General features: G+C 44.8%; 1 protein-coding gene across 1 annotated transcript; it reads left to right on the forward strand.

Moving 5' to 3' along the window:
- The first annotated feature begins 203 nt into the window (after positions 1 to 203).
- Positions 204 to 13,814, forward strand: LOC129818844 (procollagen galactosyltransferase 2-like). Its single transcript, XM_055875117.1, has 12 exons — positions 204 to 707; positions 1,333 to 1,443; positions 3,759 to 3,876; positions 4,120 to 4,254; positions 4,382 to 4,586; positions 4,777 to 4,896; positions 5,035 to 5,111; positions 5,280 to 5,386; positions 5,547 to 5,679; positions 9,594 to 9,721; positions 10,044 to 10,250; positions 11,942 to 13,814. Exons 1-12 carry the CDS (start codon positions 505 to 507, stop codon positions 12,171 to 12,173), a joined length of 1,776 nt encoding a protein of 591 aa, XP_055731092.1. The 5' UTR covers positions 204 to 504; the 3' UTR covers positions 12,174 to 13,814.
- The last annotated feature ends 12,620 nt before the right edge of the window (positions 13,815 to 26,434 follow it).

Raw genomic sequence — 26,434 nt, forward strand, 5'->3', positions numbered from 1 at the left:
TTACTCCTTATTCAGAGTTTGTCTGAGCAGTGTTTAACACCATCCTAAAACATACTCTGAGCTGTGAGTTGTTGTTGTCTTAAAACAGGTTAACAGGACCTTTTATCTAGCCTAGTACACCCATATTTTATTTTTGCAAAAAAAGTAGTGTGTATTTCCAGTATTTTGCTAACGTTAACACTGCGACATAGAACATAAATATGAACTACTGAAACCCCTACTTAGATGTGAATTAAATGCAACTACCACTATACCACTAGTTAAATTACTAGCTAGTTGCACTACGTGTGTAGTTCCTCGCCAACATTTCTGACAGATTTTGGTGCGGAAACTGTAGAAGATGTAATTTAAAACCCTTCACCGACACACGTCGGATTTGGGCACGGAAAGAGCCTCGCCTGCTGCATCTTAAGGGGGGGTTAAACATTTTGGAGAAAGACATTTTTTACTTAGTGCTGACGCGGACTGGGAGCTGGAGCAGCCGACTGGACTGTAAACTCCACCATGTTTCTTTGGGTTTTAGTCTTAGTGGCCTTCGTTTCCAGAACAGAATGTTATTTTTCGGAGGAAAAATATCAAGAAGAATCGAAAATTCAGCAGCCAACGATTATTATTGCGATCATTGCTCGGAACGCGGCGCATTCTTTGCCATACTACCTCGGAGCGTTGGAGAGGCTGAACTATCCCAAAAACCGCATCTCAGTATGGTAAGTGGCAGCCATCCCGACAGCGCTGTTTCCCCGGACGCTATTTGTTCGAATGTCCATTTATCAAACTCGCGGGCGATCAAAGGTCAATCGCATTTAGTTTACGGTAGATTAAAAATACCGACTCTCTTCTCCCCAGTTCCCACAATCCCTTTAGAACCCTCGACCGTCACCCGAGACGAGTGTAACTCTCTTTTCCAAGTTTGTCTCTAATGCAGAGTTTATGAAAGTTAAATTGTAGGCTAGGCCGACTGTTGCACTGCATTTTGCAATTATATGATTTTCATTAATAGCCTATACTTTACACTACAGTCTGCATGTTACTGTATGCTTTGCACAGATGACATGTCCATGTGATTCCACTGTAGCCCTAGTGGGATTTCCTCTTGTGCACATTGTTTTTCATACGGAATCTTTCTGCATATTCATGATCAACTCTTCATTAGGGCAAACGATGTGCGTGTCTTTTCTCGATTGCACGTGTAATGTTACCGCATTGGTTGATCCGATTTGCAGTGTCTTTGATTCCTAGTTGTGTTGTGCTTGTGTGCAAACCAAGTGGTCACGTTATACACGGACTCCTGTATAAGTGCCAGACAGTGTGTCTTTATTCCCATGTCTGCAGGGCAGCTACAGATCACAACGCGGACAACACTACAGCTGTTCTGAAAGAATGGCTGACTGTCATGCAAAAGTTCTATCACTATGTGGAGTGGAGGCCCATGGAGCATCCTACGTAAGTTCGGTTTCTGTTCAGCGTTACCTTGTATTTTCCAAAGGTGTGTGTGATTGGAGACCTGTAAAGCATCCTTCACGAGTTCTGTTCAGCATTATCATGAGTTCCACATTGTCATCCAAAAAGCATGTGTTGTCATACAGTTGTGCACCTCCCAAAACCAAAGGCCAAGGGCTTAAAAACATCTGGTCAACATCAGCCCCTGCTTTGTTGTATAATCTTACTAGCACACCCAGACTGTAATATATATTTAAAAAAAAAATGCTGTTTAAGGAATGTAACTTTAAAAAATGATGAAGAGAAAAGAGCGCTTCAGAAACAATGTTAGGTGATTACTGATACACAGTGCTACCTGACCTCAGTGGACTCCCAATTTTATCTCTCTACGTACACTATATACACACACACACACACACACAACTGTATGGGGACACCCCTTCAAATGAGTGGATTTGGCTATTTCAGCCACACCGGTTGCTGACAGGTGTATAACATCGAGCACACAGCCATGCAATCTCCATAGACAAACATTGGCAGTAGAATGGCATTATTGAAGAGCTCAGTGACTTTCAACGTGGCACCGTCATAGATTGCCACCTTTCCAACAAGTCAGTTCGTCAAATTTCTGCCCTGCTAGAGCTGCCCGGGTCAACTGTAAATGCTGTTATTGGGAATTGGAAACGGCTCAGCCGCGAAGTGATAGGACACACAAGCTCACAGAACGGGACTGCCAAGTGCTGAAGCATGTAGCGTGTAAAAATTGTCTTTCCTCGGTTGTAACACTCACTACCGAGTTCCAAACGGTCTCTGGAAGCAATGTCAGCACAAGAACTGTTCGTCGGGAGCTTCATGAAATGGGTTTCCATTGCCAAGCAGCCACACACAAGCCCAAGATCACAATGCGCAAGGCCTCCCGAGTGGCGCAGCGGTCTAAGACACTGCATCGCAGTGCTTGAGGCGTCACTACAGACCGGGGTTCGATCCCAGGCTGTGTCACAACCGGCTGTGACCGGGAGTCCCATAGGGCGGCGCACAATTGGTCCAGCGTCGTCCGGGTTAGGGGAGGGTTTGGCCGGGGATGGTGGCTTTATTTGGCTCATTGCGCTCTAGCGACTCCTCGTGGCAGGCCGAGCGCCTGCAGGCTGACTGTGATCGTCAATTGAACAGCATTTCCTCCGACACATTGGTGCAGCTGGCTTCCGGGTTAAGCGGGCGGGTGTTCAGGAGCGCAGTTTGGTGGGTCATGTTTCGGAGGACGCAAGACTCGACCTTCTCTCCCGAGCCCGAATTGCAGCGATGAGACAAGATCGTAATTGAAATTGGGAGAAAAAGGGGGTAACAAAAACATTACAATGCACAATGCCAAGTGTCGGCTGAAGTGGTGTAAAGCTCACCGCCTTGGACTCTGGAGCAGTGGAAACGCATTCTCTGGAGTGATGAATCACGCTTCACCATCTGGCAGTCCGACGGAAGAATCTGGGTTTGGCGGGTGTCGGGAGTATGCTACCTGCCCCAATGCATAATGCCAACTGTAAAGTTTGGTGGAGGAATAGTGGGCTGGGGTTGTTTTTCATGGTTCAATCTAGGCCCCTTAGTTCCAGTGAAGGGAAACATTTACGCTACAGCATACAATGATATTCTAGACAATTCTGTGATGCCAACTTTGTGGGAACAGTTTGGGGAAGGCCCTTCAAGGGTCATACAGAAATGGTTTGTCGAGATCAGTGTGGAAGAACTTGACTGGCCTGCACAGAGCCCTGACCTCAACCCCATCAAACACCTTTGGGAGGAATTGGAACGCAGACTGCGAGCCAGGCCTAACCCCCCCCCCAACATCAGTGCCCGACATCACTAATACTCTTGTGGCTGAATGGAAGCAAGTTTCCGCAGTTTTTTCCCCCAACATCTAGTGGAAAGCCTTCCCATAAGAGTGGAGGCTGTTATAGCATCAAAGAGGGGAACCTACTCCATTTATTTTGGAAGGAAATGTTCGACGAGCACATACTTTTGGTCATGTAGTGGGTACCTCAAAGCCATGCAGGCGGGGGTAGTGGGTACCCCCCCCACCCCCATTTTTACTCTGCTGCTACTCTGTTTATTATCTGTGCATTGTCACTTTACCTCTACCTACATGTACATATTACCTCAATTACCTCGACCAACCTGTGCACCTGCAAATTGACTCATTGGCTTGTAAGTAAGCATTTCAGTGTAAGGTCCTACACCTGTTGTATTCGGCGCAAATTTGATTTGATACTGTAGCGTGTGTGTGTGTGCATTTGATTGATTGTGTGTGTCTTGTTCGGCCTGTGCAGGTCCTACCCAGGAGAGATGGGGCCTAAATACTGGAGCAACGGCAGATATGAATACCTGATGAAACTTAAACAGGCTGCTCTCAACTTCGCCAAGACACGCTGGGCTGACTACATACTGGTACAGTCCCAAATCTCTACTCTGTCCACGGACTAGAAGTTCTAGGTTTATCACGAGTTTATCCACTGCCTAGAAGTAGAAATCAAGGGTTGTTGGGGGTCAATTCTATTTCAATTCAGGAAGTAAACAAAAATTGCAAATCTCATTGGTTTTCAACAACCCTGCCTCTCTATCAAGATCATCACTGACTCTTTACTCGAACTTAAACGCTCGCAAAAAACACACTCTCTCATACTACTCCAGTATGCAGACACAGACAACATCTTGACCAACCCAGAGACCCTCAACCTCCTGATAGCAGAGAACAAGTCTGTGGTCGCCCCCATGTTGGACTCCCAGGGAGCCTACTCTAACTACTGGTGCGGCATCACGCCACAGGTAAGAGTGCGTGTGTGCGCGCTTGGGTATGTGTCTGATTTACAAACGCCCGTGTGAAAATGAAATGTGTATAACATTGCACACTGGGTTTTGTTTGAATGAAAGATTGATCTGTGTCTGTACTCAGGGTTACTACCGGCGTACGGCTGAGTATTTCCCCACCAGACACCGCCACCGGCTGGGCTGCTACCCGGTGCCCATGGTCCACTCTACCTTCCTGCTGGACATGAGGAAGACGGGCATGAAGAAGCTGGCCTTCCACCCCCCTCACCAGGACTACTCCTGGCCCTTCGATGACATCATCGTCTTCGCCTTCTCCTGCCGCGTCTCAGGTAGGGGCCGACAGTACAGCATGTACAGTAAAGCACGCGCACACACACTTTCTCTCGCTCGCTCTAGTAACATATAAATCGCAAACGTCAGCGAGTTCAAAGTACGAGGCCAGATGGTTACAGTCACATGTTGCTGGTACTCCATGTCGACATTAGCTGTTTGATGACAGAGTTGACTGTGCGATTCCAGAGGTGCAGATGTACCTGTGCAACAAGGTGAGGTATGGATACCTGAACGTCCCAGCCAAGCCTCACCACACCGTAGAGGACGACAGCATCAGCTTCAGCCACCTCATCCTGGAGGCCATGAGTAAGAAACGATGTCATATTCTAAAGTTATTTGAGAGTAGGTGCAATATTCTGTATGTTTATTATGGTCTATAACTAACAGTGAAGATCTGTAATACCTTATGGATGTGTATTAATAACAGCTCTGTTCTCTTTCCAGTTGACGGACCCTCCATGGCCCCCTCCAAATATGTCAGCCTCTTCCCCAAACGGAGAGACCTCATGGGCTTTGATGAGGTGACAGAAGCCAGGGGCACCCAAACCTCTCAAGGACTAGAGTAGATCAAATAAGTAGAACTGGTTTGGGGGGAAACTGCTGTAGACGAATGGTGTCCTACTCGCTCACTCAATCTATGGATCGTTGTGTCTTGGTTGACCTCTGACCCTGACTCTCCATTAATGTAGGTGTACCTGATCAACCTGCGCCGGCGTCAGGACCGTAGGGACAGGATGCTGTACTCTCTCAACGAGCTGGAGATAGACGTCAAGGTGGTGGACGCCATAGATGGAGGGTGAGAATTAGCCTGATAATTCAGACTGAATCATTCTTAACAGAGCTGAATTCAGTCTGATTTCCAAGCTGGGTGAGGATGCAAAGCTTGGCAGAGCTATAGCTCTGAGGGATATGTGCTTACAAGAGAAAGACGGACACTGTATGTGTGTATCTTACAGAGCGCTGAACAGCAGTGATATAAAGATCCTTGGAGTGGACATACTACCTGGTTACTATGACCCATTTTCTCGCCGCACCCTGACCAAAGGAGAGGTGGGATGCTTCCTCAGCCACTATTACATCTGGAAGGAGGTGAGGATCAGACACATATACGCACACGGACGCACTTGTACAAATATACATCCACAACAAGAAAAATTGTTGCTCAAACAGAACAGGGAACTAACAGTCACTAACAACAACTAAAATCAAACAGGTGGGGTTGTAGGAGGGCTTCTCAGACACTCATGGGGGTGTCCACTGAATGTTGACTAGCAACAAGAATGACAATTTATGACTAAATGACAATGTACCAAATGTAACTGAAAGTGAGACCAAAGACACCCACCACGTGTGCCCACATAATTCACCCCAGACAAGGCAAACCAAAATAAAAACCCACTCCAACTTATAATATGGAGTTAAGTGGCGCAAACTAAACCCAGACAGGAAGGCTTTGTTCATCAACTTAAAGACACAAAGCTATAAAAAGGTGCAGCTCTTCCAACATCTCTCATGCCAACTGGAGCATTGGGCCAGCCGCTCTTAAATATCACCTGGCTAACGAGATGACAAGCCAGCACAGGTGTAACACATACTGACTGACAAGGTGACACCAATCAGTGCTAATGTCCAACCTCGAAATATAAATGGAAGAGACAAAGGCTGTAATACCTTCCCACATATTTTTGTTGGACGAGTTTGCTCACAACCAACAGAAAATATTCCATTTCACAAAATGGTCAACTTAAATGCGTTGCTACCTAAATGTTAATTGGTGGTCTCTCATACAAGACAAAACAGCCACTTATTTATATATATATACATATACACACTACCGTTCAAAAGTTTGGGGTCACTTAGAAATGTCCTTGTTTTTGAAAGAAAAGCAAAAAAAAATTGTCCATTAAAATAACATGAAATTGATCAGAAATACAGTGTAGACATTGTTAATGTTGTAAATGACTATTGTAGCTGGAAATGGCAGATTTTTTATGGAATATCTACATAGGTGTACAGAGGCCCATTATCAGCAACCATCACTCCTGTTATTAATTATGTTAGCACAGCTGAAAAATGTTGTTCTGATTTAAAGAAGCAATAAAACTGGCCTTCTTTAGTCTAGTTGAGTATCTGGAGCATCAGCATTTGTGGGTTTGATTACAGGCTCAAAATGGCCAGAAACAGCGAACTTTCTTCTGAAACTCGTCAGTCTAATCTTGCTCTGAGAAATGAAGGATATTCCATGTGAGAAATTGCCAAGAAACTGATGATCTCGTACAACTCTGTGTACTACTCCCTTCACAGAACAGAGCCAACTGGCTCTAACCAGAATAGAAAGAATGGGAGGCCCCGGTGCACAACTGAGCAAGAGGACAAGTACATTAGAGTGTCTAGTTTGAGAAACAGATGCCTCACAAGTCCTCAACTGGCAGCTTCATTAAATAGTAGCTGCAAAACACACTACGAACACTCTACTTTTCTGATAACCCATCAGGTTCCTCTTCTTTGGGTTCCTTACAAACGACAGGATTTAGCACAAATTTCCCTCAAGCCAAATCGTTGCCCAAAATGAACGAGACCTACTTCACCGGTAGGCTAGATCTCACTTGAGTTCCACATTATACACAGGAACTTCCATGCACCCCATCTCCACACCTTTAAACTAACCAGTTGCTGAAGTTTCAGACAAAGGCAAAACACCCTCCAATATTTAGGATTGGGCTGCCCCAGTGTCTCGCGGTATCTTCACAGGCTGCTTAACAGCATCACCACTCTGCAGAGACACGAACCCGTCTGAAACAAAGGGTTCATACACATCTGCGATATCCCAACCAGATATTCACTGGCTGGAGTGCTCCCACAAGAAGAAACTGCTTTTCTCCTCTCTCATTTTTTCTGTTTGTCTCTCAGTGTCTTAAGTTAATGTGTCCTTTCTCGCGGCAGTAATGACAAACAGCTACATACGAAGAATCCGTTTCCTGCTGATCCTTGTCTTTGGGCACTAGGGGAAAAGATTGAAACCTCGCAGTATGAGGTGACGTCTCTGGATTGCTTTTGTGTTGGGGTAACTGCTGGGTGCTTTGTTTGTCAAAGACTCCAGCCACCCGAGTCATAGACTGTTCTCTCTGTTACCGCACGGCAAGCAGTACCGGAGCACCAAGTCTAGGTCCAAGTGGCTTCTAAACAGCTTCTACCCCCAAGCCATAAGACTACTGAACATCTAATCAAATGGCTAGCCAGACTATTTGCATTGCAAATAGGATTTTATTCTGCCGCTACTCTCTGTTATTATCTGTGCATAAGTCACTTTAATAACTCTACCTACATGTATATATTACCTCGATTAACCAGTGCTCCCGCACACTGACTCTATACCGGTACCCCCCTGTATATAGCCTCGCTTTTGTTATTTTACTGCTGCTCTTAATTATTTGTTACTTTTATTTCTTATTTTTGTAGGTATTTTTCTTAACTGCATTGTTAAGGGCTTGTAAGTAAGCATTTCACTGTAATCTCTACACCTGTTGTATTCGGCGCATGTGACAAATACCATTTGATTTGAAGGTAGTTTTATGTGTCAACACTGCAGTTTTCTCAGGAGTGAGGTCCTTGTGCTCTTAAATGGAGGTAGCAACCCTTTCGGGAAGGCAATTTCTTCAACTGTTTGAGTAGTATGAGTGTCTTTTAAACCCTCAAGGTCCTTGACCTCTTGAGAACCACACCGCTGGTCAAAACGACATGCTTGTTGCCTTGCGAAATTCAACATGGCTTTGTGATTCAGTCTTTTTTGTTATTCAGGGAACTGTTGTCTCTATGCCTCTAGGACCAACTCGTAAGCCCGGAGGATAGAAGCTTGTAATCTGAACTCTGGTCAAGAGAGAAAGCTGCGTATACTTTTTTTAGCATTTCCCACAAGACCACTTTGGAGGAACAGTGACCAAATATCTCACGGCCATTTTAGGGCCGTGTCGAATCCTCTCAAATAGAGGGAAATATACGCCCACCTCCTTTTCGTTGAAAGGCGGTACAAGCCGCCTGTTCTGACCAAAATCCAACTCTGAGGGTACAGGATGGCCCGTCTTGATTCTGAGTAGTTCCATCTCTTTTTGTCATGCTTCCACCTCCATCTCGTTTAATCGAATGGCATGTTCACGTTCTCGATCTAGTCTGGGTGCACATTCTCTCTTACTTTCCTTGTGCTAAAGTTCTCATTTCTGTTGCTCCCGTTTTGCTTTTAGTTCTACCTCTCTCAGTTGCACGTCTACAGGGTGTCCTCTCCCACCTGTAGGACCCTTTTCATCATCCTCCCTCTCCAGGATTTCCTCCTCCACCAAAGCTGTATTGATTTAACTCTGACTACTGCTTTTGAATCTGCATGTGCCACTTTGATGTCATAATTCTTTGTTTGCATTGATGAGCAGGGTTTTCCACAAAATTCTTCCAACTTAAATTCCATGGTGTTCATTTAAAAAAAATATATTAACCTGTTTGTTTATGCAACTTTCTAACTGATTTCACCAATCTTATAACCCCTCTGAGTGGTTGTCATTGACAGAAAAAAGTGTATTTTGAACACTCAAATATCTGGCTACAGTAGAGCTTCAGAATAGGTGATTAGAGCGACTACCGTACTCATAGGAAACAAGATCCCGGAGGAGCACACACACACACACACACACACACACACACACACACACACACACACACACTAGACCTGGGGGTTATGTTAGAAGCAGCTTAATTGACTTCTTCAGTGAAGCAGAAATGCTTCTCTGGTCTGTCATTAGAGCTTTTCTTAACTACTAGTTATCATCCATTCTCATCTATCTCTGTACCTCTCCGCTCTCATCTCTCCCTACTGTCTCCCCCTTCCTTTCTCCCCCTTTCTCCCCACCCTCCTCGCTCTGTATCTCTCTCTGTATCTCTCTCTCTGTCTCTCTCTCTCTCTGTCTCTCTGCTTCTCTCTGCCTCTTCACCCCTCCATCTCCCCCCCTCCCTCTCAGATGGTAGACCAGCAGATGGATAAGGCTCTGATCTTCGAGGACGACGTGCGTTTCCAGGCCAACTTCAAGCGGCGCGTGCTCCGTCTGATGGAGGAGGCGGCGATGGTGGAACTGGACTGGGACATCATGTGAGTCAGTGTCACGGTCACCCAGGCGACCATACAACAGCCGCCTACCCACGTTGTCATGGAGACGGAGAGGAAATGGCCGAGCTGCCCTGGAGTCATTTCGTACGATGAGCTAAACTGGGTTGAGAGGGGGGGGGGGGGGGGGGGGGGGGTGCCGTTAATTGTTACATCTAATGTAATAATTTCATATTAAGTTGATTAATCCACTTGTGTAATAACAAAAGAAACAAAGAATAGTCCAGTTCCACAGCAGTTACTACACTAGCAATACGTCATCCTCTGCCTGACCTCTCTCCGTCCTCTCTCCGTCCTCTGTCCGTAGTTACCTGGGCCGTAAGCAGGTGACGCCGGGTGACGAGGAGGAGGTGGTGGAGAACGTGAGGAACCTGGTGGTAGCAGACTATTCCTACTGGACCCTGTCCTACGCCATCTCTCTCCAGGGGGCCCAGAAGCTGCTCAACGCCGAACCCCTCTCCAAGATGCTGCCCGTCGACGAGTTCCTACCCATCATGTACGACAAACACTTCAAGTAAGTAGAATTTCACATTTTATTTCTTCATTTCTTTAGCCGCTCACAAGTCCTCCTTAAGTCATTGAGGCCACTGCTGCGCCACTCGCGAGGCGTTATAAATGTTCTTAACTGTGAAGTCGTTAATGTGCCACAATTTATTACATTTCATGACTCCTTTCTATGCGTACCAAAAGTACGATGTGCTTTACTGAATTTCCCTCTGAATGCCTAACACTGTAAGATCGTATTTTATAACTTACCTAGTCATGTTGGCAATAGAACGAGATTTCAAATGATGCCCACCTGACCCAGATAGCGATTTATAAATGGTCCGTTTTTGGATTGCGTAAACAACAACGGTAATTGTGTGATGACGGGGACGCGGGGTTGTGTTCCAAACAAAACAACTACAAGGGTGCTCGCTCTAGTTCCTCGATAGTTAAAAGACTCTTCTTTCAATAGAAAAAAGCGCACTGAAATGACGTAGGAACTGTGCACACTTTGGAGAGGTGTGTGTGTGGCCACTTGGGAGACACCAGTTAGTCCTCTCACTCAAACGCTTGTCATTTATTTGTCTTATGTTGCACCTACCCCACCTTTTCCAGGAATATTCTTATCACGTCACTGAATGTATGCGGTGAAAAGTACAGTCAAACTCAATAGTGTAACGTTTGGCTTCAGTCTTGTCAGGGCAACTGTTTTGTCCTCAACTTTGGTCCAGTTCTCCAATAATCTCCAAACTGTTCCCTTTCAATTGCTGCCATGCTTTTCCTATTTCTTCTGTAAGAAACATGTCAGTTTAGCCCCTCTCCATATAGGCCAATTCCAACATGTAGCGCATTCTCATTTTAGTTCAATCAAAAAAGCGCTGCTTTGTTCATGTGAGTGTCTCCAGGCTTTCTGCAGACTGACTTGGCTTGTTGTAGCATTCCAGTTTGATGTGGTCAACGCTCTCTCGCTCTCTCGCTCTCTCGCTCTCTCTCTCGCTCTCTCGCTCTCTGGCTGCTAGACCAAGTTAATAAAGCCCAGAGAGCCTTGGGAAGAAGGCTGTTGGAATGCTTTGGTGTCCTTTTTGAGACTGCCTTAGTGTTCCGTCATGCGTGGAAACCTGGCCAGCTGCCATAATCCCTATTCCCTGCTCCACCTTCCACCTCGTCCCACTCTCTTTTTCCCCCTCCGCGGTTCTTCTGATTCGATAAGCTTGACTTGCCCCGAAAAGAATTCCCTAGAACCACATGGAGTTGAATCTGGGCATTCTGACACACTGACTCGTTTCTTCCAAAAAGTTTGTCATTCCTACAGGAACCCTGATATCCCCGGTACTTGTGTTCTAATAACCTTGTTCCAACCAAATGTTGAGCGTGTTCTCACATGCTTGTATTAATCTCTCACTCTGAATGTTCTTTTGTCATTTTTAGAGGTCACACTCGGAACTCGTATCCTCGTTAAGATTACAGTTTTGTTTAGAGTAGCAGCGACTTGTGGCCAACAGTAGGCTTCTATAGTAAACAAAGTATGTCCATACTCTTCTAATCTGGACAGTTCTCTGTCAACCATGTAACTGCTAGTTTTCGAGTGGAATTGTACATTTGTCAACGCGTCGTCGTTGTCTATAGCCCGTGACCACGAGTAACTCTCTCAATTAGAGGTTTTAACACGTTAATATCGCCATCTGACCTGATATCTTACCTCCCTCTTCTGTTCCACAGTGAGGACTACAAGTCTCACTTCGCTAACCGCAACCTGCGGGCGTTCTCTACGCGCCCCCTACTGGTGCAACCAGCCCACTACGCCGGGGACCCCGAGTGGGTGAGCGACACGGAGACGTCCACGCTGTGGGACGACGACAACGTGCGAACGGACTGGAGGGGCTCCCACAAAACCCTGAAGGGGGCACCTCAATCCGACATGCTGCAGGCAACGTATAAGGATGAGCTCTAGTTGAACCGTATTAGTGCCTGGTTCACACTGTAGGGCCCAACTCCAACCGTACTGGGCTGACTCGGATGCTGTCTTTTCACGTTGTTCTTTTTACAGCACGGTTCCAGAAACTAAAGGAGCCAGCACAGATCGGATCGGTTTGGCCTCAGTAGTGTGAAAAGTGTAATGGGTTACTGGTTATAGCGTCACTGTTGACAGAGAGGAAGATATCTGCTATTCACAAGTGCCTTCATTTCTGACTGTATATTTCGACCATTTTGTACTTGGTATGTCTGTCCATAGTCACTGGGAATGACACCCGGATATACATACAGTAGTGAAGCCGGCTGAGGCTCCAGAGACTTGGTCTGCTCACATCAAGTGACCCCAGACCTGTTTTCAAAGTGTTTGTGTGTGTGTGTGTGGCTTTGTTTGTGTAAGGATGCTGCCGTTTTTATATATGGCTCATGAACATTGTCCTTGGCTGTCCATCTGTGCACCCACTGAACATTCCAGGGTCTGGGCTCACCTCACTGTGCACTTAGTCCCTGAGGGTCGGGCGACAGAAATACCGGAGGGAACCATTCTCTTTTATATCCCATTCTACTCTTATTCAGTGTATTGTGAGAACAGACTTAAAAGGTTTTCTTAATTTAGTAAAGTAACTACGTACAAGTTGAACTGCGAGCCCTCACACGAGGTAAGGATCCTGTAGCTAGCAGTGTGAATGATCTATGATAGGAGCAGTGTCTCTCTCTCTCTATGCCTGACCTCGTGGTAGAGTCTCTCACTAGAGTGGACAGAAGTCAACAGAGCAGAGAGAAGCCTACCAATTTAGGTGTTGTTAATGGTGCCAATTGCTACAGCGATCATGTTACAATCTGACTGAGCTCATTGGTATTGGTTTGTGTTGGTGTTTTATAAATGCATACAAATTCCATTATTTGTACAATTCTTATATACAGTTTTCCTTATTTATTTTTAGCATTATATTGTGATTTTTGAATGCACAATATTAAACCCAAGTGCAATGTCTTATGGGTCGTTTTTTTGTCAAAAAAATGAATGTACACTGAGTGTACAAAACATTAGGAACATACTTAATATTGAGTTGCACTCCCCCTCCTTTTGCCGTCAGAACAGACTCAATTTGTCAGGGCATGGACTCCACAAGATGCCGAAAGCGTTCCACAGGGATTCTGGCCCATGATGACTCCAATGCTTCCCACAGTTGTGTCAGGGGTGGACCATTCTTGATACACACCGGCAACTGTTGGGCGTGAAAAACCCAGCAGCGTTGCAGTTCTTGACATTCAAACCGGTGCACCTGGCACCTACTACCATACCCGTTCAAAGGCACTTAAATCTTTCGTCTTGCCCAATTGTCTCAAGACTTAAAAATCTTTCTTTTAACCTGTCTCTCCTCCCCTTCATCTACAATGATTGACGTGGATTTAACAAGTGACATCAATAAGGGATCATAGCTTTCACCTGGTCAGTCTGTCAGAGAAAATGTTTTGTTCACCCAGTGTTTATGTCAAGCAAAAGTAGCACATTTTGTCAGGAGCCTTGCTTGTGCCAAAAGTGTTAAAAAGGGATGTGACAATTATGTAACTTAATTGTTTATACATGAATAAAAATCTACTTCATTTTTTATTATAATGTGTAAATATAAATGTCCTCTTTAATTTTGAAGATACATTATGTACTGACATGAAAGCACCACAAGAGGGCATACTACCCCTTTAACCAATCAACATGTTGGCCTTAAAAAAATGAATGTTTCAAATATTGATTTAATCTGTTACTTATTAAAACTTTGCTGTGCAGTGAAGGTAAACCTTGACTGGAATTTTGAAAAGGGAAATTCTCTTTATCCCTTTGTAGGAAGTGTCATTTTTAGGGAAGGGTAGTAACTCTGAAATTAGTCTTCTACTCACACCCAACTTGGGCAGGAGCTGGAAAACATATATATATATTTTTAAATGTCCTCTCACTGTTTGCTGTTCCCACAAGAGCTAGCTCTCTCTCTCAAACACTAACCACGCTGTGGAACAAGTTTGTCTATCCATCCATGTCACAATATTAACCCCCCCTCTCTCTAGATAACAAGACTTGCCTAAGCTGAGCAGAGATGGGTCTGAAATAGGCGGGCACATTCCTTCCCAGACATTCCCGAGACTCCCCACACGCATGCATGGTAACCTATATGCCAGGGTTCACTGAACTGCACACATGCATAGTAACCTTTTCGTTAGGGACATTCTGTCAACTGCATATGATTCGTTGAACTCGATGACCTAATTTCTCCAGTGCCAATAGTCAGCAGAAGCTCCCGGAATAACATCTTCAAACGAAATCAGTCATCAGAACGTTCTATAATCGAATAGAGAATAACTGTAGCTCAAAGGCATCATTTTCAAGAACTGTTCTTCAGAAGGAACTTGATTGAACCCGTTCTGAGCGTTCCCCGTGGCATGGGGTGTGGCCAATACCTACCAATTTAGGTGTGTGTATGTGCACGTGTGTTATTTCATGCGCGTGTGTGTTTACTCATGTGCATGTGTGTGTGGTTTGTGCTTACATGCGTTCATGCACACAGCATGTGTGTTTATTCAAGTGTGTGCACGTGGCACAGTTTCCCACAACCTCCTCTCTTCATGCACCCTTGTCTCTATGCTGTATCTTACACGTGCATGTGTGTTCATTCAAATGTGTGTGTGTGTGTGTGTGTGTGCGCGGCACAGTTTCTATGTTGCAGCCAGTTCAGAGCTCCGAGTTCACTGCTTTGCACTGCTCCTTCATATCTGGCTAGAGGCTGTCTGGACTGGAGGGAACCCGCTTCCAGGGGCGGGGACAACACCAAGCTCTCCAATTGGTTCTGAGGGGAAGGCAGGGTTCCGTGAGGTCAGAAAGGCAACTTTCTCAGATCTCCTTATATGATCGCTGCAGAAAAACAATGCCGAAGCATAATTGTACTGTAGTATAGGTGATCCACATACCTTTTGGAGGTTGTGATTGTAGGTGTGATCCGTACCATATATTTATATACTTTATATAATACACCTGCATATATACAGTCAGGTCCATAATTATTGGCACCCTTGATAAAGATGCTAAATAATAGAAATACTGAGATATATTGAATGCTCAAAAAAAATTGGGAAATTACATTTTATACTAACACAATTGCTCAGAGAAAATAATTTTGTTGACTTTCGGAGAAAAATCTGAAAAAGATAGGGGTTGAAATGATTGGCACGGTGGCACGCCTGTTGTCAATACTCTAGCACGTCCCCTTGCGAGGATAACACTGAGCCTTTTTTTGAAAATGTTTTATGAGATTGATTGGAGAACACGTTGGGAGGGATCTTAGACCATTCCTCCATAAAGAATCTTTCCAGATCCTTGATATCCTTCATCTGCTCTTATGGACTACCCTCTTCAATTCAAACCACAGGTTTTCAAATGGGGTTCAAGTCCGGAAACTGAGATGGCCATTGCATAATCTTCATTTTGTGGTCATTTAACAACTTATTTGTGGATTTTGATGTGTGGTTGTGGTTATGGTCTTGCTGGAAGGTTCACTTGGGGCTAAATGTCAGCCTCCTGGCAGAGGCAACCAGGTTTTTGGCCAAAATGTCCTGGTACTTGGTAAAGTTCATGATGCAGCTGACCTTAACAAGGGCCACAGGACCAGAAGAAGCAAAATAGCACCATAACATAAAAAATGCACTACAATATTTGACTGTAGGTTTGAGGTACTTTTCTGCATATGCTTCCGTTTTTCGAAACCAAACCCAACGTTGGCCAAAGAGATCTATTTTCATGTCATCTGACCATAGCCAGTGCTTGACTTGGACATAAATAGGTGCTGGTACTCATTTTGGCATCTGATACTGTTTATATTTAGGTGCAGGAGCGCCAAAATACTTTTGAGCTAATATTCTACGAGAGGAACAGGAGCTCAAGCAGTAGAACATTTTAGGTTCCGGTACTCATCTCCGGTGAGCTCCTGCCCAAGTCAAGCATTTACCATAGCACCGCCTAGAGCACCGCCTAGAGCACCGCCTAGAGTTTGATAAACGGCATTGACACTTGGATTGGAACCGGTGCTATGGTCAGAGGACATCGATTTTTCTTTTAACAAATCATTTCAAATTAAAAGCTGAAATGCCTTGAGTCTATTAATATTGGCTTAACAAGTCACATAATAAGTTGCATGGACTCTTGTGCAATAATAGTGTTTTACATGATTTTTTAATGATTAAAGTACAGTAGAGTTTTAATGATTAAGGTCCCTCAGTCGAGCAGGGAATTTCAAACACAGATTCAACCACAAAGACCAGGGAGGTTTTCCAATGCCTCGCAAAGTAGAGGACCTATTGGTAGAGGGGTAAAAACAAAGCAGACATTGAATATCCCTATTAATTACACTTTGGATGGTGTATCAATAGACCCAGTCACTACAAGGATACAGGCGTCCTTCCTAACTCAGTTACTGGAGAGGAAGGAAACCACTCAGGGATTTCTCCATGAGGCCAATGGTGACTTTAAAATGGTTACAGAGTTTAATGGCTGTGATAGGAGGAAACTCAGGACGGATCAACAGCAATGCCGTTACTCCACAATACTAACCTAATTGACAGAGTGAAAAGAAGGAAGTCTGTACAGAATAAAAATATTCCTGTTTGCAACAAGGCACTAAAGTAATAGTGCAAAATATTTGGCAAATCCATTAATATTTTGTACTGAATACAAAGTGTAATGTTTTGGGCAAATCCATTACAACACATTACTGAGTATCACTCTCCATATTTTCAAGCATAGTGGTCGCTGCATCATGTTATGGGTATGCTTGTAATATTTAAGAACTGAAATTGGCATGCTGACTACAGGAATGTCCACCAGAGCTGTTGCCAGATAATTTTATGTTAATTTCTCTACCATAAGCTGCCTCCAACATCGTTTTAGAGAATTTGTCAGTCAGTCCAACCGGCCTCACAACCGCAGACCGCATGTATCCACGCCAGCCCAGGGCCTCCACATCCGGCTATTCAAACAGGTCCTTCTGGCACCTTCTACCATACCCCGTTCAAAGGCACTTAAATATTTTGTCTTGCCCATTCACCCTCTGAATGGCACACATACACAATCCATGTCTCAATTGTCGCAAGGCTTAAAAATGATTCTTTACCTGTCTCCTCCCCTTCATCTACACTGATTGAAGGGGATTTAACAAGTGACATCAATAAGGGATCATAGGTTTCACCTGGATTCACTTGGTCAGTCTATGTCATGGAAAGAGCAGGTGTTCCTAATGTTTTGTACACTCAGTGCTCTAGATCATTACGGTAACTGTAGTAATGGTAAGAACTTACAGTATGAGGAACAGATGGGCCATGTTCAGTGGGTAGACGTTGTGGAACGTTGCGGACAGAAACTTCATGAATAGAGAGGACACGATTCCTTATTCTACATGTCAGAGAACATAAACTCAGCAAAAAAAGAAACAATTAATGAACATGCACCTGTGGAACGGTCGTTAAGACACTAACAGCTTATAGACGGTAGGCAATTAAGGTCACAGTTATGAAAACTTAGGACACTAAAGAGGACTTTCTACTGACTCTGAAAAACACCAAAAGATAGATGCCCTGCTCATCTGCGTGAACGTGCCTTAGGCATGCTGCAAGGAGGCATGAGGACTGCAGATGTGGCCAGGGCAATAAATTGCAATGTCCGTACTGTGAGACGCCTAAGACAGAGCTACAGGGAGACAGGACGGACAGCTGATCGTCCTCGCAGTGGCATACCACGTGTAACAACACCTGCACAGGATCGGTACATCCGAACATCACACCTGCGGGACAGGTACAGGATGGCAACAACAACTGCCCGAGTTACACCAGGAACGCACAATCCCTCCATCAGTGCTCAGACTGTCAGCAATAGGCTGAGAGAGGCTGGACTGAGGGCTTGTAGGCCTGTTGAAAGGCAGGCCCTCACCAGACATCACCGGCAACAACGTCGCCTATGGGCACAAACCCACTGTTGCTGGACCAGACAGGACTGGCAACAAGTGCTCTTCACTGGTGAGTCACGGTTTTGTCTCACCAGGGGTGATGGTCGGATTTGCGTTTATCGTCATGGTCTGGGGCGGTGTGTCACAGCATCATCGGACTAGCTTGTTGTCATTGCAGGCAATCTCAACGCTGTGCGTTACAGGGAAGACATCCTCCTCTCTCATGTGGTACCTTTCCTGTATGACAATGCCATACTGTTCGTTCTGTGCATGATTTCCTGCAAGACAGGAATGTCAGTGTTCTGCCATGGCCAGCAAAGAGCCTGGATCTCAATCCCATTGAGCACGTCTGGGACCTGTTGGATCGGAGGGTGAGGGCTAGGGCCATTAACCCCCAGAAATGTCTGGGAACTTGCAGGTGCCTTGGTGGAAGAGTAGGGTAACGTCTCACAGCAAGAACAGGCAAATCTGGTGCAGTCCACAAGGAGGAGATGCACTGCAGTACTTAACGCAGCTGGTGGCCACACCAGATCCTGACTGTTACTTTTAATTTTGACCCCCCCCCCCTTTGTTCAGGGAAACATGTCTGTGGAACTTGTTCAGTTTATGTCTCAGTTGTTGAATCTTATGTTCGTACAAATATTTACACATGTTTAGTTTGCTGAAAAGAAACGCAGTTGATAGTGAGGACGATTTTTTTGTTGCTGAGTTTATTTCTATCTGAATTCCACATAACGTTGTGCCCTGCTGAACACGCCCCATGTCTCATTCAGTGGCAGTACTAATCACCATGTAGCCCCTATGCAAGTCACTCCAACATTTTTGACTTCTTTATGAAGTCCACATTAATCATTCTAAAAAGTTTAGCAGTTTAGAGGACTGGATATGACTTTGGGGCAATTCCAGGGTAAACAAAAAACATTGATTCAAAGTTTAACAAACCATACAACTATATGCACAAGGGCTACCTTTAACAATTTACACTGAACATTTGACAAAAACACATTTACTGGAAGAACTGTGCAGATTGGTTTGGGACGAGAATTTCAGTCAAATCTCCCTCAGTTTTTCATGTGTCCACGTTTACCAAATAACCCTGTTAAATATCTGGTCCGAATGAAGATTCAACGATGTCTGCAGAAAGAATGGGTTATCAGCTATAACATGACACATTGACTTGGCGATATATATCCTAAATAGGTACACAAAGGTATTATTTTAATGAGCTCTGCCCCCAAACAAGACCACATTTCGTTTGTCCGGGATAATCAAATAATCACCAATAATCAAAACCTCAAATTGTATATGTCACATGCTACGTAAACAACAGGTGTAGACTAACAGTGAAATGCTTACGGGTCCTTTTCCAACAATGCAGAGTTAAGATAAAACATATCAAATAGGAATAGTGACACAAGGAATAAATACACAGTGAATAATGAAAAACAATAATAATAGCATGGCTAAATACAGGGAGTACCAGTACTGAGTCGATGTCCAGGGGTACGAGGTAATTGAGGTAGCTATGTACAAATCGGTAGGGATAAAATGACTAGGCAACAGGATAGGTAGTCGACTGAGCTGTAGCAGCAGTGTATGTGGTGAGTGTGAGCATGCTATGTTTGTATAGACTTATGTACTGTGTGTGTGTGTGCGTGTGTGTGTTGGGGTGTCAGTGTAATTATGTGTGAGTGTGTGGGTAGAGTCAGTGCAAGAGAGTTATTTTTATTTTTTTTAAAGGTAAATGCAGGTAGCCATTGGATTAGCTATTTAGTAGCCTTGTTTAGCAGTCTTATGGCTTGGGGGTTGAAGCTGTTCAGGACTTGATGCACTGGTACCGCTTGCCATTCGGGTGGCAGAGAGAACAGTCTTAGGCATGGGTGGCTGGAGTCTTTGACCATTTTTAGGGCCTTCCTCTGACACCACCTGGTATAGAGGTCCTGGATGGCAGGGAGCTCAGCCCAAGGGATGTACTGGGCCATACTCACCACACTCTGTAGCGCCTTGCGGTTGGATGCCTTGCAGTTGCTGTAGCAAGCAGTGATGCAGCCAGTCTTGATGGTCTCAATAATGCAGCTGTATAATGTTTTGAGGATCTGAGGGCCCATGCCAAATCTTTTCAGCCCCCTGACGGGGAAGAGGAGCTACCGTGCCCTCTGTGTGGGTGTGTGTGTGGACCATGTTAATTACTTGGTGATGTGGACACAGAGGAACTTCAAGCTCTCGACCCGCTCCACTACAGCCCCATCGATGTGGATGGGGGGCGTGCTCGACCCTCCATTTCCTTTAGTCCACGATCAGCTCCGTTGTCTTGCTGACGTTGAGCGAGAGGTTGTTGTTCTGGCACCACACTGCCAGTTCTCTGACCTCCTCCCAATAGGCTGCCTCATCGTCGTCGGTGATCAGTCCTACCATCGTCGTGTCATCAGTAAACTTGATGATGGTGTTGGAGTTGTGCAGAGCCACACAGTTGTGGTTGAACAGGGAGTACAGGAGGACTCTAAGCACACACCACTGAGGGACCCCCATGTTGATGCTCAGTGTAGTAGATGTGCTGTTGCCTACCCTCACCGCCTGGGGGCGGCCCGTCAGGAAGGATTCCGTTGCAGATGGAGGTGTTCAGTCCCAGGGTCCTGAGCTTGGTGATGAGTTGGGAGGGGACTATGGTGTTGAATGCTGAGCTGTAGTCAATGAACAGCATTCTTACATAGGTATTTCTTTTGTCCAGAGGGGTGAGGACAGTGTGGAGTACAATAGAGATTGTGTCATCTGTGGATCTATTGGGGCAGGGTGCGAATTGGAGTGGGTCCAGTTGTCTATAGTTCCTGTTTTCTAGCTTTCCCGTTTTTTTCTGCCCTTGTCATTCTGTACCTTGTCACAGCACCCTGGATTACTGACCTCTGCCTGCCCTTGACCTGTTGTTTGCCTGCCCCCCTGTTTTTGTAATAAACTTTTGTTACTTCAAAACTGTCTGCATCTGGGTCTTCTCCTGAGACTTGACATTGGTATTACAGACTGGGTCAGGGATAGGTTGAAAATGTCAGTAAAGACACTTGCCAGTTGGTCAGAACATGTTCTGAGGACGTGTCCTGGTATTCCGTCTGGCCCCGCAGCATGATGAAGTGTAATCTGTTTAAAAAGTCTTAGTCACATCGGCTACGGAGAGCGAGATCACACAGTCGTCCAGAACAGCTGGTGCTCTCGTGCATGATTCAGTGTTGTTTGCCTCGAAGCAAATATAGAAGGCATTTGGCTAGTCTGGTAGCCTTTGCTTATTCCATATTTTTTAGAATAGAAAATGGTGGGAAAATGTATATATGCCTTATGTAAAAAAAATATAGACTCGTAGCTTTCATTTGATAACCTATTTGACATGCTCCTGTGAACTTCACATGTTTGTGCTCATGCGTCCTCTCACACTGAACAAAAATATAAACGCAACATGCAACAATATCCAACATTTTACTGAGTTTCAGTTCATATAAGGAAATCAGTCAATTGAAATAAATAAATTAGGCCCTAATCTATGGATTTCACATGACAGGGAATACAGATATGCATCCGTTGGTCACAGATATCTTTTTTTATTTATTTATTTTTATTTTATTTTAATTTTTATCCCATTTTCTCCCCAATTTTTCGTGGTATCCAATCGCTAGTAATTACTACCTTGTCTCATCGCTACAACTCCCGTACGGGCTCGGGAGAGACGAAGGTCGAAAGCCATGCGTCCTCCGAAGCACAACCCAACCAGCCGTACTGCTTCTTTAACACAGCGCGCCTCCAACCCGGAAGCCAGCCGCACCAATGTGTCGGAGGAAACACCGTGTACCTGGCCCCCTTGGCTGGCGCGCACTGCGCCCGGCCCGCCACAGGAGTCGCTGGAGCGCGATGAGACAAGGATATCCCTACCGGCCAAACCCTCCCTACCCCGGACGACGCTATGCCAATTGTGCGTCGCCCCACGGACCTCCCGGTCGCGGCCGGCTGCGACAGAGCCTGGGCGCGAACCCAGAGACTCTGGTGGCGCAGTTAGCACTGCGATGCAGTGCCCTAGACCACTGCGCCACCCGGGAGGCCGGTCACAGATATCTTTAAAAAAAAGTTATGGGCGTCGATCAGAAAAGCAGTCAGTATCTGGTGTGACCACCTTTGCCTCATGCAGCTCGACACATCTCCTTCTCATACATCCTGTGGAATGTTGTCTCATGCCTATTCAATGGCTGTGCGAAGTTTCTGGATATTGGTTTGAACTGGAACGCGCTGTCGTACACGTCGATCCAGAGCATCCCAAACATGCTCAATGGGTGACATGTCTGGTGAGTATGCAGGCCATGGAAGAACTGGGAAATTTTTAGCATCCAGGAATTCTGTACAGATCCTTGCTACACGGGCCGTACGTTACTATGCTGAAACATGAGGTGATGGTGGCACGACAATGGACCTCAGAATATCGTCACGGTATCACTGTGCATTCAAATTGCCATAGATGAAATGCAATTGTGTACGATGTCCATAGCTTATGCCTGCCTGCCTTCCCATACCATAACCCCACCACCATGAGGCACTCTGTTCCCAACGTTGACTTCAGAAACCACTCACCCACACAACGCCATCTGCCATCTGTCTGCCATCTGCCCGGTACAGTTAAAACCGGGATTCATCTGTGAAGAGCACACTTCTCCAGCGTGCCAGTGGCCACCGAAGGTGAGCATTTGATAGCATCATGGTACACTAATTTCTAATGGAACGCTCCATTTGCCTTTGTGTTGCCAATGTGTTGCAGAGGCAGTTGCAGTGCGTTCTGTGTGGTGCGTACGTTGAATTTATCAAATGTATGCATCAGACTGTGTGCGTAGACGGCTTGACAGAAATGATAGCATGTTGAACTTTTGTTGCACCCATATCCAGATGATGCTGCGTACCATTTTGCTCAATGACGCTGTCGGTGTGATCAAAGCGTAAAACCTTCACAAACTGCTACAGATGCACCATTGAGAGCATCCTGTCGGGCTGCACAGCAACTGCACCGTCCGCAACCGCAAGGCTCTCCAGAGGGTGTTGCAGACACCCTAATGCTTCACCAAGGCCCACTGCCTGCCCTCCAGGACATCTACAGCACATGGTGTCACATGCCAAGAAGATCATCAAGGACCTCAGCCACCCGAGCCATGGCCTGTTCACCCCGCCACCATCTAGAAGGCAGAGAGAGTACAGGTGCATCAAAGCTGGGACCAAGAGAATGAAAAACAGCTACTATCTCCACGCCATCAGACTGTTAAACAGTCACCACTAGCTGGCCGCTGCCCAATACCCTGCCCTGAACTTTAGTCACTGTTACTAGCCGGCTACCACCCGGTACTCTACCCTGCACCTAGAGACTGTTGCCCTGTGTACATAGTAATTGAACACTGGTCACTTTAATAATATTTACATACTTTTTTACCCACTTCATATGTATATATTGTATTATATTCCAGACCTATCCTATATAACTACTGCCGTACACACCTTTTCAATTCATTTACTACCCATAATGTAATGTTTTATTTGATATCCACAACTCTGGAGGGTACACACCTTTTGTAAACATCTCCCAATAATCTCCCGTATTCACAATACTGGTGTACTAAATACAATACACTATAGCCGACACCTTTAGCCTACACAAAGCAGGTAATACAATACACAATACAATATATCCTACACAATACAGGTAATACAATACACTATAGCCCACACCTTTAGCCTACACAATACAGGTAATACAATGCACTATACCCTACACATTACAGGTAATACGATGCACAATACACTATAGCCTACACAAAACAGGTACAACAATTCACAATACACCATAGACTACACAATACAGGTAATACGATGCACAATACACTATAGCCCACACCTTTAGCCTACACAATACAGGTAATGCAATGCACAATACACTATAGCCTACACAATACAGGTAATACAATACACAATACACTATACCCTACACAATACAGGTAATACAATGCACAATAGCCTACACAAAACAGGTAATACAATTCACAATACACTATAGCCTACACAAAACAGGTAATACAATGCACACCACACTATAGCCTACACAAAACAGGTAACACAATAAACAATACACTATAGCCTACACAATACAGGTAATACAATGCACAATACACTATACCCTACACAATACAGGTAATACAATGCACAATAGCCTACACAAAACAGGTAATACAATTCACAATACACTATAGCCTACACAAAACAGGTAATACAATGCACAATACACTATAGCCTACACAATACAGGTAACACAGTAAACAATACACTATAGCCTACACAATACAGGTAATACAATATTTCCATTCGTTCTTTGCTTCAACTACTTCCCACGGTCTTAGCATATTCAGCCATTTTGTTATGATTATTCAGTCATGTTATGAGAGTGGCTGATGGTTTGGTCCGGGCTCTGCATGGTTTGGTCCAGGCTCTGAGAAGAGGAGGAGAGAAGAAACAGCTGTGGCCCCTGCTGGGAGCCTCTCCTGCCATGTGCAGGGTTAACCCCATCCCTAATCAACCATACACACACTGCTCTGCTCTGGCTAGAAAAATAAAATAATAAATATATATATATATATATATGTTTTATGGGCAGTGAAATGTGCTGTTTTACATGGCCAGCCATGTTAGTACAGTGCCCCTGGAGCAAATTATGGTTAAGAGCCTTGCTCAAGGGCACATCAACAGATTTCCACCTTGTAGGCCAGGTATTAAAACCAGCAACATTTCAGCTACTGGCCCAACACTCTAATCTTTAGGCTACCTGACACTATGGGGATAGAGATCACATTCATGCACGAAGCATCCCTCCAGGGGTGTATTCATTTGGCCAATTCTGGTGCAAAACGTTTTCCTTAAACGAAAAAAATGGGGAGGGACCTACCTGAATTTGCCCAAAAGAAACTCGTCTTGCTCTGTTTGCTTCCGTTTGGTTCATAAACGATACACGGTTTCTGTAATGAATACACCCCAGGAGCCACAAATGATCCTGGCTCTAACGATTAACCTTTATTTTTAGACGGTTACTTAGATGGTCAAATAAGGTGTATTTAAAATAAGTTAAGTGTATTTAAGTGACAACTATATATTTCAAGATAGGCGCTAAAAGGCAAATATGAATGAAAAAGCTGGTTGAAATAATGTGTGATAATTTCGTTGCAAACGTGTTTCAGCAGTTGGTTGCGCACGCTCTCAGCGGACAACATTGTATCTTCATCCTTACTTCTTGTCATCGAATGCTTCGCTGCTGGTTACCCAACATTCTACTCCTGAAGTTGTCTGTGATGATCTAGCCTCTACAGAGATATTAGAGAAACGAGACAGGAATCCCATTGCAATGAATGACGAGCGTATCACGCTTCACCCAGTAGAGTCCAGGGGTGTCAAACTCATTCCACGGAGGGCCTTGTGTCTGCAGGTTTTTGGTCTTTCCTTTCAATAAAGCCCTAGACAACCAGGTGTGGGGAGTTCCTAACTAATTAGTGATGTTAATTCATCAATCAAGTACAAGGGTGGAGCGAAAACCCGCAGACACTCGGCCCTCCATGGAATGAGTTTGACACCTGTGCTAGACTGTAGAATCGCTTTCAATCCCTTTTCAAAATCAGTCGAAACGAAAATATTTGTAATGTTGTACTTGTTGTTGACGAAATTCATGCTAATGTTGGGTTTTTGAGCTAACGCCCAATTGAGTATGGTTACATGCACACAATAATGTGATTCTTGTAGATAGTCAGATTCATATAATAGTTCGATTAAAACGTTTAGATGCTTTGCAAGACCGATCTCCCTAATAATCCTGTTTACATGGTCACATCTGAAAGCAGGCTACCTGATGGCACTCTAATAAATGCAGAAAATAAACGATCTACCACAGCGACTATGTTATTTTTGGAAGTATATCTGATTTTGAGTTCGGACATATAAAGTTTGTAGGTGAAAAGTACTTCAAAGACTCATACACGGGTTCCAAACTCACTCCACTCATGCTAGAGGCTCATTTGACTGCAAATATATGATAGAACGCTCCAATAGGATCTCGCTAGCTCGTGCTTGGCTCTGCCAACTTCCTCTTTGTTCCAGTCACTATGATTAATTTGCTCCCATTGGAAACGACATGCCGTTGTCTATCTTGGGTTAGTTCTAAAAATCTTTGTTAACACGGCGTCACTCCATTTGAACTCCTCCTCCA

The sequence above is a fragment of the Salvelinus fontinalis genome, chromosome 21 (assembly GCF_029448725.1).
Source record: "Salvelinus fontinalis isolate EN_2023a chromosome 21, ASM2944872v1, whole genome shotgun sequence".
Taxonomy (NCBI): domain Eukaryota; kingdom Metazoa; phylum Chordata; class Actinopteri; order Salmoniformes; family Salmonidae; genus Salvelinus; species Salvelinus fontinalis.